The sequence below is a fragment of the Aquarana catesbeiana genome, linkage group LG09, assembly GCF_042186555.1.
Source record: "Aquarana catesbeiana isolate 2022-GZ linkage group LG09, ASM4218655v1, whole genome shotgun sequence".
Lineage (NCBI taxonomy): Eukaryota > Metazoa > Chordata > Amphibia > Anura > Ranidae > Aquarana > Aquarana catesbeiana.
The window spans coordinates 125,765,715-125,780,931 of NC_133332.1; the positions used below are offsets into that span (position 1 = coordinate 125,765,715).

The window sequence follows — 15,217 nt, forward strand, 5'->3', positions numbered from 1 at the left end:
AACATAGTTGTGTCTTTGATCTTAAAAACTACAGGATAATTGTGTCGTGGTATCTTGCCCAAAAAAAAAAAAAAAAAAAAAAGCATATTAATAGTATTCTTGATATCACTAGAAAAAAAAGCCTTTGAAAATGTGTTTGCAATAACTCCATCAGTATAATCAGCAAAGCAGCTTCATTATTATCCCATTAAAGAAGAAGAGAATGTGCGCTGCATTTCGAGATTTCATAATTTGCAGCGTCACAAATGTTAATTCTTCATTACGAACGCTAGTTTACAAGACCGACCGCTTCTGGCTCGTCCTTGCTTCGGAGCATGCGTGTTTGTACTTTGGACTTTTGTCCGACGGACTTGTGTACACACGCTCAGAAAATCCAACAACAGACATTTGTCTGCAGAAAATTTTAAAACCTGCCATCCAACATTTGTCCGCGGAAAATCCGACAACAATTGTCCGATGGAGCGTACAAATGGTTGGATTTTTCACCAACAGCCTGTCATCACACAATTCCCGTCGGAAAATCCGATCGTGTGTACGTGGCTTTAGTGAGGCTGATTTTCTAGAACCAGTGTTTACTAAATTTTTCTCATTCCAAAAGTTGAAGTTCTCTTTGCAATACAAAGCTAGTTGTAGAAACAAAAGCAAACAGAGAGATAGTGGACTTCGGAATTATTGATCCAGCTCTAGCTCTAGTCTAATTTGCCATCAGAGTAAGAAGATGGCAACTGCTAAAAACATTCTCATTATTTTTCTCCTGGGCTATTTCTGCAGAGCGGAAAAAACAGGTTTGTTGCTTCTAATTGTCTTACAATGTGTTCCTTCTTTTCATCTGAAAAAGGCATGATAAGTGTAATTATGGGCAGTTGGAACATTATAGTATTTTTCTAAGTATAGCAATACAAGTCAGAATCTGTTGCATATTTAATTCCAAGAAAGACTACATTTTCTGTGCTCACATAATGTTCCAAATGTACCAAAATATGCAGAAGTCATTTTACCTACAAGCTATAATCAGACTAAAGTAAACAGAGAATAATGAGATCTGGACAAAATAGAAAGGAGTATATCTTAGTGAGAGAGAAAAATGATGTGCAGGCTTAAAACAGATACCAAATTAAATTTCACCTTTCTGGGACTTTTGACATCAGTAAAGTGAAATATGATGATTTGCCACTAAATAACTGTGCTTTGCTCATCACCACTGCTCTGTGTAACACTTTGCTGAATATGTCCTACGATTTTTCGGTTTATCTATATCTTATGGTGCTGCACAGGGCTGGCTACAAACTATAGATTTCTCATTAGGAATAAAAGGCTGGACCCCATCTATTGGATGGATCCCATCACAACCACTCTTCCTGACTCATAACAATGTGGTGCACATTCTTGAGCGATCTTTAGCGGTCATTACTATTTAGTAGCAAGCGGGGTACAGCTGCTGAATGGCTGACCTATTTATAAAAGAAAAGTAGAAAATTTGCCCGCAGTGATCATTTAGAAAGCTCAAGTTTGCCAACTCTATTTTCCATTTTGTTAATACAGTACTTGCATGATCCTAACTAGCCTAATTTAGTTGCATATTTGTTGATAGTCACATGTTCTTAAAAATTCATTTTAAACAGTTATATAACATGCACAGTTTTTCCAATCTAGGTGCCTACATTATTTGATGAATGGGAAGTGCTGAGCCCCCGAAACATGTTGGCTGTTACAAAACAAATAAAAATCTTTTTAAGGACTAGCTGGTGTGGCTCTCGCATTCATTCAAAACTTTAGTAAACCCCTCTGGAGGTCCAGCAAGACCCAACATTTGTTGTGAGCAGCCTCTAGGATGGGAGGGCTGTAAACTGCCCAATAATAAATAAAGTGCAGCGATTTTCATCACTTTCTGTGCCAATGACAATGGTCATCACAACAAATTAAAAGGGTGAATGTTCCTAGGAGGACACATACAGCAGTAAAACCCTGGCCAATATTCTATCCTTTCCCCACTTTTGCTGTTTTTTTATTGATTGCAAAATGCACTAAACCACAATGGTCACCTATAAGTGGGAAAGTTAGAGTAATGTCATTACTTACTAATGGTGGAGAGGATTTAAAAAAAAAACACTCTTCAGGTAGCTTAGGTCTAAGTCAGGCATTGAATGTTAGGTCTGAACTAGAAAACAAGACTGGATTTTACTTACCTTTGTGTTTTTTTTACAGTGTTTCTGTCTGATAAAGCAGCAAGTGGTGTTCTTGTGAGACAAAAAAGATACAACAGTGGTACTTTTGAAGAGTTTGCAGCTGGCAATCTTGAAAGAGAATGTTTAGAGGAAAAGTGCACTTATGAGGAAGCCAGAGAAGTCTTTGAAAATGATGACAAAACAGTAAGTACTATCTTAGTTTGCAGATATGTATTGACTACATTAATTATCATAAAAGTAAAAAGGGTAACAGTGAAGATGGAAATCTATCTATCTATCTATCTATCTATCTATCTATCTATCTATCTATCTATCTATCTATCTATCTATCTATCTATCTATCTATCTATCTATCTATCTATTCCCTCAAAAAATGTAGCCACGCTCTTGTACGTCTGTGGCATCAGACTAAGGGGATGATTTATGAAAGCCGTGCGCCATCAGTAGAGGCGCACAGTGAGGCGCAACGCACATTTCCATATTTATGAAACGGTGCATGTGTAACAGAGCGCGAATCCCCTATTTACTATAGCGATCTCGACGCACGGGAGAATGCAATCTGTGTGCCACTATGGACGTGGCGCACGGCATCTCCAAATCAATATTGACAGAAGATGGAGTTGCCAATATTATGGGGTGATGTGAGGAAGTTTAGTAACAACTGCCCAAGTAACAAATATGCCCAAAATAGAATGAGAAAGTTTTTCAGAAAAAGTCTGCTGTGTCTGCAAGTACGTTTTAGAACTGCGTGAGATCAATGTAAGCAATGTGCATGCGCAAACAGCTCTTGCGCTCATTCACATGCATTTGTTCACTGCGTGGCCAAAATTTTAGTAAATGTTAAGCAATTGCATGGGTTGAATGGGCGCACCTTTAAACTTGACAAATGTTTTTTTACGCTAGTTCACCTTTACTGTATATCTTTTTTAAGGAGATTTGCACACAGATCATGTTAGCAAGTTACTTTGTCAACATGTGACATGCACCTTGTTAAAATTATGTAAAAAGACTCTCGCTCCTCTAGCTCCTCCTAAAAGGGCATTTGCCTTCCCCCTGTAATGCATATGATTTCCCTAGGCTAGTATTTGCTTTTAAAGGGGAACTCCACACTCCTTCTCCAATTCTCTTGTCTCCTCCTCTAATCCCTTGGATTTCCATTGGCTATTTTTTGCTTTTAAAGGGGAACTCCACCTTCCACTCTCTTCTCCAAAGGCTCTGAGCTGCCTTCACCAATCCAAACCACATCCTTTTTCAGAGCATACAGCAGGGCCAGCTAGGAAAAGGGTGAGAAGAGCGATCGCCCAACCCCCTCCTGAACCATACAAGGCCACATGCACTCAACATAGCTGGCTGCTTTTGGGGCATGTTGGGCTCAGCCCAATACCAACCACAAAGCACCTTGTACCCACTAGTTTAAAGGGGCTTTCCACATTCCGTAAAGCCCCCTGTCTGCAGCCCCCCACAACCCCAGCCTAGGATTGTGTGGAAGAGGCCCTTGTCCCTCTGAAAATGGGAACAAGGTGGTTGACTTTTGGGGTGCATTGATATATGTCCCTCAAGGTGGGACCTGTGCCCCCATACCCATTTTAAGGCCAATAACGAGAATATAAGCCAGCCAAGTGGGGACTAGCAAAATTAACAAGTCAGTTCCCATAGACTGCAGTGGTATTTGCTGTATAACTTTTGCCTATGTTAGGCTCTTTGTTTGCCCCCCTGGACCTGGGGGTGTTTGTCCCATCTGTAATTTGGTAGCATGCTGGATGATGTGCTTAATTTTGAACTGGGGCCTGGCTTATTTTGTGCTAGCTGCATTCGGTTGTTCTGGGCATGCTCAGGGACTTTGGTTGTTTGCTGCGGCTTTTGGTGTGTGAAATGCATTTGGGTTGGTCTGGGCATGCTCAGGGACTTCGTTTTTTTTTTTGTGCTTTTTGTGTGTGAACAGCACTTGGATTTTTCTGGGCATGCTCAGAGAGTGAGAGAGAGTATTTTTTACTTTTGTTTATTTTTATTTTTTTGGGGGGGATATTTTTCAATGTATTTTTTGATATTTTTGATGTTGATGTTTGATGTTGTCAATGTTTTGATGTTGTCAATCTGTGTTGTTTGTAGGTTGTTAGTTTCACTTTGATTTAATTGTCTGTGCTGCATTATTTTGCAAAATCTTCCTCAAGATGTTGTGACTAATAAATGTTTAAATACTTAAGAGACTGTCCGTTTGTGGGCAGAGTCCTTTTAACTCCTGTTAATCTCCTCTGCAATATGGTCAGACCTCAAAACCATATTCTGTTAGTGTCTAAATTTAACATACATGTGTTTTTTGCTTTCCTTGCTCTTTTCCAAGTCCTGTTTTGTTGAACAATAAAATTTGTAGCAAATTTTTATGTTTTATGTGTTTTGTTAATAATTTGTTTTGCAGATACATGCTCAATCCAAGTAATGCATTTTACACCCCCCCCCCCCCCCCATACAATTTCCTTGCAGCAGATTTCCCAGGTGCAGCTTAACTAGGCTGATTGGTATGGCAAAACAAAAAAAGGTGTGATTTGTCTAAAAGCTACTTTCCTGGTGCCTTCGTGGTAGCATATGCATGGATTGCGCGTATGATGCCATGGATAGGAACCAGGAAAGGAAAATTACAGAGAGGTAAGTATTCAATTTTTCCATTTTAACGCAGTGGTTCTCAGCCTCAGCCCTCAAGTACCCCTGATAGGACATGTTTTGGGAATTTATCTTAGCCAAAATAGCTGTCCAAAATACCAAGCCATTGACTCTGATTTAAAGCACCTGTGCAAGATGAAGGTACACCTGCAAATATGGCCTATTGGGGGTACTTGAGGACAGGGTTGAGAACCACTGATTTAGAGCATTGAGCTAAAATCTAGCTCCAGACAATCCTATTCTAATTGTGGGCATTTGAGGGAAACCAAGTGAGTGTTAGAACCCCTGCTTGTCTTTTTTAGGTTGGGCTTTGTGTCCCTTTGCTGAAAATTGGCTTCGCTTCCTGTCACATAGCCAAACAGGAAGTGAGGGTAAAACTCTACCAATGTCTTTCCTTGGGGACACACAGGTCAATCTAACTAGTGTCCCCATTAGGCAAATTGCACTCTAGCACTTTGTTGTGTACACCCCAAATTAGTAGGTATTTTGGGGTTTATTAAAGGCAAATCCACTCTGCAATACAATTGTACTCGCTATAAATCTGATGTAGAAGCAAAAATGCTGTTTTTTATTATCCTTGCATGTCCCCCTCAGATCTCCAGCAACTGCACTTCCATGTGCACTTGTAGTGAAAAGTCCAAGATACCTAATAATTTGGGGTGTACACAGCAAAATGCTAGAGTGCAATTTACCTAATGGGGAAAATGTTTAGATTGACCTGTGTGTCAAGGAAAGACATTGGTAGGGTTTTACCCTCACTTCCTGTTTGGCTATGTGATCGGAAGTGAATAAATTTGAAGGAGAAACTGGCAAAATTTGGGAGTTATCTTCACCCTATCAGGGGTGAAGACATCCTCAAAAACTGAAAAGACTTCTAATCCCTCTGCACTCTATCCCCAAGCAAAAATAAGAAAGGATTTAATTTAGTTGAACTTTGCAAAGACACATTCCTAAGTTCAACTGTGATGCATGTCAATGGCCCATTTAGACCTTGTTTAATAGAAAACACCAGTTGCCTTTCACTATAAACATTTGTTAGTCCAGTCCTGGAAATCTGCATCTGCTTTACTATTAATTTCCATAAAAATTGTGTTCCTGCAGCTAGATGCGTCAAATGCATCTAGATGCGTGACCGCTGTGTATGTGAGATGCACTGTGTAGTTTGAAGATTCCTGATCACTCTACCATGTCTTGAAAAAAGGCGTTTTTTCATGTGCCTTGTATAATGCCCAAGAAATATCGTTAGGAAAATACAAGTGGGTCATGTCACATCTACATTCCAAATTTGGCACTTAAGATGGTCATGCACTATGCAATCTGATTGGCCAATCTCTGTACAACTCGATATTTAGGCAAAATAGGTAATAGGAAGACGCACTTGAACAATTAATTCAAAATATAGGGAATAAAACACTAAACACTTGCACTAAATCTAATTTATTTAACCACATGCCAACTGGGCCATAGCCAAAAGACGGCTACAGCGCGGTCGGCTTATTCTGAGAGGGCGTCCATGGACGTCCTCACAGAATCCCCTGGGGTGCGCACTCGGGAATGTCCGTGACCGTCGGGTCCTCCGGGCCCAGCGCATCATGGAACGGGGTAAAGGGCCAATGACAGTGGCCCTTTACCACGTGATCGCTCCGTCTGAGCGATCACTTGTCAACAAACCGGAGCTTGTCCGGTGCAGCTCCTCCCCTCTCCTTGCACAGATCGGTACAGTGTGCGAGGAGAGGAGGGAGCTGGGTACAGCAGTGCTGTGGGCTGTCTCTGGAGTGCCCACAGTGCTGACCTGTGCCCATCCATGCTTCATATGTGCTCATATGTGCCCATACAAGCCTCATATGTGGCCATCTATGCTCCACCTGTGCCCATGCATACTACATATGTGCCCATCCATGCTCCACCTGTGCCCATGCATGCTACATATGTTCCCATCCATGCTCCATCTGTGCCCATGCATGCTACATATGTGCCCATCCATGCTCTACCTGTGCCCATGCATGCTAAATATGTGCTCATCCATGCTCCATCCATTCCTGGCTCATCCATGCTCCATCCATCCCTGGCTCATCCATACTCCATCCATCCGTGCTCATTCATTCTCCATCTATCCTTGGCTCATCTGTGCTCCATCCATCCCTGGCTCATCCGTGCTCCATCCATTCCTGGCTCATCCGTGCTCCATCCATACGTGCTCATCCATTCTCCATCCATCCCTGGCTCTTCCATGCTCCATCCATCACTGGCTCATCCATGCTCCATCCATCCTTGGATCATCTGTGCTCCATCCGTGCTCATCCATGCTCCATCTGTGCTTATCCATGCTCCATCCATCCCTGGCTCATCCATACTCAATCCATCCCTGGCTCATCCATGCTCAATCCATGCTCAATCTATTCCTGTTTCATCCATGCTCCATCCATCCCTGGCTCATCCATGCTCAATCCATGCTCATCCATGCTCAATCCGTGCTCATCCATGCTCCATCTGTGCTCATCCATGCTCCATCTATCCCTGGCTCATCCATGCTCCATCTATCCCTGGCTCATCCATGCTCCATCCATGCTCATCCATGTTTACCCATGCTCCATCCGTGCTCATCCATGGCTCATCCATGGCTCATTCATGCTCATCCATGCCTCTTCTGTGCTCATCCATGCCACATCAGTTCTCATCCATACTGAATCCTTGCCACTACAGTGCCCATCGGTGTCTCACAAAAGTGTAATAGGTAGTCAAATTAGATTTGAAATGCATGTCCCTGATGGTGCTCCCTGCATGTTGGGCCTCTGTATGTGGCCAGGCTGTGGAAAAGTCTCCCACATGTGGTATCGCCATACTCAGGAGGAGTAGCAGAATATATTTTGGGGTGTCATTTTTCCTATGTAAATGCTATGTGTTAGAAATATCTTATAAATGGACAACCTTCTGTAAAAAAAAATGCGTTTATTTTCTTTCCACGTTTTCCAAAAACTTGTGGAAAAAAGTGACATGTTCAAAAGACTCATTATGCCTTATAGAATATATGTTGGGGTGTTTACTTTCCAAAATTGGGTCATTTTGTGGACATTTCCATTGTCCTGGTGCTCCAGAGCCTTCAAAAGTGTAAGAGGAAGTCAAAAAATAAAATGTGTAATTTATGTCCCTAGAATGCCTGACATTGCTCCCTGCATGTTGTGCCTCTGTATGTGGCCAGGCTGTGTAAAAGTCTCACACATGTGGTATCGCCATACTCAGGAGGAGTAGTAGAATCTGTTTTGGGGTATAATTTGTAGTATGCATATGCTGTGTGAGAGAAATGACCTGTTAATATGACAATTCTGTGGAAAAAAAAAAAAGAAAAGAAAACAAAATCTTCATGTTGCAAAGAATTGTAGGAAAAAAATTACAACTTCAAAAAACTCACAATGCTTCTTACTAAATACCTTGGAATGTCTACGTTCCAAAAAGGGGTCATTTGGGGGGTATTTGTACTTTCCTGGCTTGTTAGTGTCTCAAGAAATAGGCCATCAGTACATCAGGCGTGATCAGGTGAGATCAATTTTCAGTGATTGGCACCATAGCTTGTAGACTCTATAACTTTCACAAAGACCAAATAATATACGATTAATATAAGATTGATTCAATTTGTGATGAAATCTCCACTCTACAGATATCCCCCCATGTAACACCACACGTCCACAGGTACAATGGACACTCCCCTATTCAACCCTGCTACTATAGACGAAGCTGTAGCCCACCTAACCACCTATCCCCTGGACCCAGTTCCCTCTCAAATACTGCGGTCACCCTCTCACTCTACCCTAACACCTAACCCGCATCTTCAATCTCTCCCTCTCTTCTGGCATCTTCCCCAACTCTCTAAAATATGTACTAGTCTCCCCCATACCTAAAAAGCCTTCCTTGGGCCCCACTAATTACAGCCTATGCCCCATCTCCTTGCTCCCCTTTTCCTCCAAACTCCTTGAATGCCTGGTCTGCAACTGAGTGGAACTTTTTGTTTACAAGTTTAAATTAGTATTTTTTGCTATATATTTATTTATTTTTTTTTTTCCAGCAGAGACCCTAGGGAATAAAATGGCGATCGTTGCAATATTTCACATTGTATTTACGCAGCGGTCTTTCAAACTAAAAAATACACTTTCATGAATAAAAAAAAAAAAACACAATAGCTACCCCAATTTTTTTGTATAATGTGAAAGTTGATGCTACGCTGAGTAAATAGATACCTAAGATGTCATGCTTTCAAATTGCGCATGCTTGTAGAATGGCAACAAACTAAAGCACTTAAAAATCTCCATAGGCGATGCTTTTAAACTTTTAACGGGTTATCTGTTTAGAGTTACAGAGGAGGTCTAGTGCTAGAATTATTGCTCTCACTCTAACAATCCTTGCAATACCTCACATGTATGAACATCATTTAAATATGCGGGCGTGACTTACGTATGCGTTTGCATTTTTTTCTTATTTATTATGCTTTTAATGTTTTATTTTTACACTGTTCCTTTACTTTATCTTTTTATCACTTTTATTCCTATTAATGTAAACATCCCTTGCAATAGAAATAAGCATGACGGGTCCTCTTTATTGTGAGATTTGGGGTCAAAAAGACACCAGATCTCTCATTTACTTTAAAAGCAAAAAACATTTTGATACTTTGATCTTAAAATAAAAATGTATTTTTTTATGCCTGAGAACCGGAAGTGACGTCAGAGGTCACTCTGGGCCTCCAAGGGCAAAGAGCTGAGTGGGCGCCAACTTGCCCTTACTCGACATTCTGCCTAGCCATCGGCAGAGTCTGATCACTTCCAGGTTTTAAAGACGGCTCCGGTCAACCCGTAAACAACCAGGAATCGGTAGTGGGGGGGTAGGGGGCCCCTCCCGCCACCCAAAAAGGGATCTTGTGGTGAATGCGCCGCTGGGATCACTTTTATCAGACGCTCAATCGCCCACAGAAAAAAATTATGGCAGCTAGCTGCTGTCATAACCCTGGTATTAAACATCAAAGTAATGAGATAGATATATATATATATATATATATATATATATATATATATATATATATATATATACTGTGGGCGGTCTGCAAGTGGTTAAGAATAACCTTCTTGATCCCCTTCAGTCTGGATTCCGCCCTCAACACTCCACTGAAACTGCTCTGCTAAACCTCACAAATGACTTACTAACAGCAAAAACCAATGGACACTATTCTGTATCTTTACTTCTGGACCTTCTGGCTGCCTTTGATGCAGTTGACCACCCCCTCCTCCTCAAAAAACGTTACTCTTTTGGTCTGCGTGACTGGCTCTCAATCTACTTAACCCACCATACCTTCAGTGTCACTTACAATTCTACTTCCTCCTCTCCTCTTCCTTTCTCTGTCGGGATTTCCCAATTTTCTGTTCACGGACCTCTCCTATTCTCAATTTACACGTTATCCCTGGGTCACCTGATAGACTCCCATGGCTTTCAATATAATTTCTACGCTGATGACACCCAAATCTATCTCTCTACCCCTCAACTCACTCCATCAGTCTCCTCACGCATCACTAATTTACTAACAGATATATCAGTCTGGATGTCACACCACTTCCTCAAACTCAACCTGTCCAAAACCTAGCTCATAATATTTCCTCCCCCACGTGCCCCTTCCCCTAACATCTCTGGCATGCGGGGATGGGTTTATAGTTGTGCCATTGATGTTGACAGAGTGCTAGGTGTTATCCTGATCCCACATCCAATCACTTTCCAAAACTTTCTGTCTCAACCTCCGCAACATCTCCAAAATATGCCTTTTCCTAACCAATGACACCATAAAGCTCCTAATTCACTTCCTGGTTACCTCTTGCCTCGACTACTGCAACTCCCTCCTCATTGGCTTACATTTAAATAGGCTATCCACTATTCAGTCCATCATGAATGCTGCTGCCATACTCATAAACCTTACAAACCACTCAGTGTCTGTTATCCCTCTCTGTGAATTCCTCCATTGGCTGCCATTCACCCAACAAATTTAATTAAAAATACTAACAATAACTTACAAAGCCATCCACAACTTGGCCCCAAGAAACATCTCTGACCTAGTCTCAAAATACCAACCAAATCATTCTCTTCCTTTCTTTCAAATCTCCTGCTCTCTAGTTCCCTTGTTATCTCCTCCCATGCTCACCTCCAGGACTTCTCCCGAGCCTCCCCCATCCTTTGGAATACCCTACTCTAATCTGTGTGACTATCTCCTACTTTATCCACTTTTAAGCCTAGTACATACTACAAGTTTTTTTTTTTTTAAACCCAGCGGATTTAAAAAAAAAAAACTGTCAGCTCAGTTCAGAGCAGCTGTACTAACCATCCGAAGTTCCAATCTACTCCACTGAGCTGTTGTGTCCCCACCAGAACACTCTGATCAGCGATTTCACCCATTGGCTGAAAGTGCTGATCAGGAGTCGGTCAGCTGCTGGTTGTCCAGCATGTTCGTCCGACCGTACGACAGACGGACATACACTAGGACTGAATGTTGGATGTTTTTTTTTAACCGGCCAATGTCTTCCAACCTTCGGCCTGTGTGTACGGGGCTTTAGGCGATCCCTGAAAACTTTTCTCTTCAGAGAAGCCTATCCTGCCTCCATCTACTAACAACTGTACTTTTATTTTCTCCATCAGCTCATCCCCCACAGTTATTACCTTTTGTATCCTTTTGTATCACTTGACCCTCCTTTTTAGATTGTAAGCTCTAAGGAGTGGGGCCTCTGATTCCTCCTGTATTCAATTGTATTGTAACTGTACTGTTTGCCCTAACGTTGTAAAGCTCTGTGCAAACTGTTTGCGCTATATAAATCCTGTATAATATATATAGAGAGTGACACCTGGTAGCACATGGCAGGCACCCCTGCCTGCCGCCAGAAAAGCCACAGCCCCGGTGAGTCCTCCTATAGAAGGCTGTCGGCTGACTGTCATGTGCCAAGCCTGACTCCTCGGTGTCACCGCACACTGCATGTACTCAGCAACTTCTGTGTGCCTGTCCCCCCACCATCCAATCCCAGTGTCTTCCCTCCAAGCAGCCTCTGCTCCAACCCCCAATGCACATGTCCTGACTGCCCGGAACAGCCCAGCTCTGATCATAACCCCCCTTCACTAACTCTATTTACCCCCTCTCCTCCATCCCCCGAACTCTGCTCACCCCCCTCCTCTTCATCCCCACTTCTCCATTCCCCCCAACTCTGTTCACCCCCACCCTCTTCACCCCCCATTTCTCCAACCCCCCAACTCCATTCACCCCCCCGCTTTTCCATCTCCCCAAATCTGCTAACCCCCCTCCCCCTTCTCCATCCTCCCCAAGGGAGAATTCTGGAGCTCTGTACAGTTCTATGCTGGGGAAGGGGGGCTGGAAGGGAGTCAAGTCTGTACTAAGGTGGTGGGGGCGGAACCAAGGAAGGGGGTCTGTACTGAGTAAAGGGGGTCCATGCCTTGTGGAGAGGGGGTCTGTACTCCTCTGCAGTGCAGTCTTAAACCAAATTTCTCACAGTCACTGCTTTCTATGGCCAGCACTAAGGTCCCTTTCACATGGCGGGTCAAATCAGGGCCGCCTGTCAATTTTTCAGGTGGACCTGATCAGATGATCCATTCACCGAGGCGGGTGTAAACAGATCAGCACACCAGAAGAGATAGATATGGGACAGCAGCTTCCCTCGCCTCTCTGCACATGGACGAAACCATTTCTGTACCACACACTGTACCCTCCTGAATTGTGCTCTATGTGCTTCTGAACCCCTGTACTCTGCCCTCCTGACCTCCCTGTCCTCTGACATGCTAATGCCCACATCTACAGACCTCTGGAAACTGCCTTACATACTACAGACCTCTGGAAGCTCCCCTACATACTACGGACCTCTGTACACTCCTCTGCATACTACCGACCACTGTATACTGCCCTACATACTACAGGCCTCTGTACACTGGCCTCCCTATTGCTGACCTCTGTACACTGCCCTACATACAACGAACCTCTGTACACTGCTCTCCTGACTACTAACCTCTGTACACTGCCCTACAAGCTACCAACCACTGTACACTGCCCTACATACTACTGACCACTGTACACTAGGGATGGGCCCAACACCCCCGCTTCGGTTAGTACCAGAACACCTTGAACAGGCAAAAAGTTCTAGCGAACATGTGAACCCTATAAAACTCTATGGGACATGAACATGAAAAATCAAAAGTCCTCATTTTAAAGGCTTATATGCAAGTTACATAGTTACATAGTCGGTGAGGTTGAAAAAAGACACAAGTCCAACCTATGTGTGTGATTTTATATCAGTATTACATTGTATAGCCCTGTATGTTGCGGTTGTTCAGGTGCTTATCTAATAGTTTTTTGTAACTATCGATGCCCCCAGCTGAAACCACCGCCTGTGGAAGGGGATTCCACATCCTTACCGCTCTTACAGTAAAGAACCCTATACGCAGTTTAAGGTTAAACCTCTTTTCTTCTAATTTTAGTAAGTGGCCACGTGTCTTATTAAACTCCTTTCCGCAAAAAAGTTTTATCCCTATTGTGGGGTCACCAGTATGGTATTTGTAAATTGAAATCATATCCCCTCTCAAGCGTCTACTCTCCAGAGAGAATAAGTTCAGTGCTTGCAACCTTTCTTCATAACTAATATCCTACAGACCCTTTATTAGCTTTGTTGCCCTTCTCTGTACTCGCTCCATTTCCAGTACATCCTTCCTGAGGACTGTTTCCCAGAACTGGACAGCATACTCCAGGTGAGGCTGGACCAAAGTCTTGTAGAGTGGGAGAATTATCGCTTTATCCCTGGAGTTTATCCCCTTTTTAATGCATGCCAATATTCTGTTTGCTTTGTTAGCAGCAGCTTGGCATTGCATCTCATTGTTGAGCCTATCATCTACTAGGACCCCCAGGTCCTTTTCCATTCTAGATTCCCCCAGAGGTTCACCCCCTAGTGAGTAGATTACATTCATATTTTTGCTACCCAAATGCATTATTTTACATTTTGCTATAGTAAACCTCATTTGCCATGTAGCTTCCCACCCCATTAAATTGTTCAGATCTTCTTGCAAGGTTTCCACATCCTGCGGAGAAGTTATTGCTCTGCTTAGCTTAGTGTCGTCCGCAAATACAGAGATTGAGCTGTTTATCCCATCCTCCAGGTCATTTATGAACAAATTAAACAGGATTGGTCCCAGCACAGAACCCTGGGGGACCCCACTTCCTACCAGTGACCATTTCGAGTATTCCCCATTTATCACCACCCTCTGAACTCGCCCTTGTAGCCAGTTTTCAATCCATGTACTCAACCTATGGTCCATGCCAACGGACCTTACTTTGTAAACCATAAACGTTTATGGGGAACTGTGTCAAATACTTTTGCAAAATCCAGATACACAACATCTACGGGCCTTCCTTTATCTAGATGACAACTCACTTCCTCATAGAAGATTAATAGATGAATGATTCTTCATGAATCCATGCTGATTACTGCTAACGATACCGTTTTCATTACTAAAATCTTGTATATAGTCCCTTATCAGCCCCTCCAAGAGCTTGCATACTTTTGATGTTAGGCTAACTGGTCTGTAATTCTCAGGGATGTATGTTGGCCCTTTTTTAAATATTGGTGCTACATTGGCTTTTCTCCAATCAGCTGGTACCATTCCAGTTAGTAGACTGTCAGTAAAAATTAGGAACAATAGTCTAGCAATTACTTGACTGAGTTCCCTAAGTACCCTCCGGTGCAAGCCATCTGATCCGGGTGATTTATTAATGTTAAGTTTCCCAAGTTTTTTTTCTAATTCTGTCCTCTGTTAGCCATGAGGGTGCTTCCTGTGATGTGCCATGAGGACAAACACTGCAGTTTTGGTTACTGAAGCCCCCCCAATTCCCTCATGAAGACTGAGGAGAAGAATAAATTCAATACCTTCACCATTTCCCATCCTTTGTAACCAGATGTCCTTCCTCATTTTTATGGGGCCAATATGGTCTGTTCTCTCTTTTTTACTGTTTATAAACTTAAAGTTAAATTGCCATAAAAAGTGTATGGGGACCCAGGTACTGCCCTAGGGGACATGTATCAATGCAAAAAAAGTTTTTAAAACAATTGTTTTTAAAGGAGCAGTGATTTTAATAATGCTTAAAGTGAAACAATAAAAATAAAATATATTACTTTAAATATCGTGCCTGGGGGGTCCCCTTAGTCTGCCTGTAAAGTGGCGCATTTGTGCGATGTGTAGAACATGCCGCAGCAATAATGACATTTCTAAAGGAAAAAATGTCATTTAAACTTGCTCGTGGCTGTAATGTATTGCTGGCTCCGAGCAATATAGATGAAAAAAAAAGGGAGATTGGATGA

At 42.5% G+C, this 15,217-nt stretch overlaps 1 protein-coding gene across 1 annotated transcript in view; it reads left to right on the forward strand.

Moving 5' to 3' along the window:
* Positions 1–627: 627 nt before the first annotated feature.
* Positions 628–15,217, forward strand: part of F9 (coagulation factor IX) — a 117,362-nt gene continuing 102,772 nt past the window's right edge. The window contains exons 1-2 of the mRNA XM_073599246.1: positions 628–785; positions 2,206–2,369. Of these exons, the coding sequence (XP_073455347.1) occupies positions 719–785; positions 2,206–2,369 (231 nt within the window). The 5' untranslated portion in view covers positions 628–718. The remainder of the gene's footprint in view (positions 786–2,205; positions 2,370–15,217) is intronic.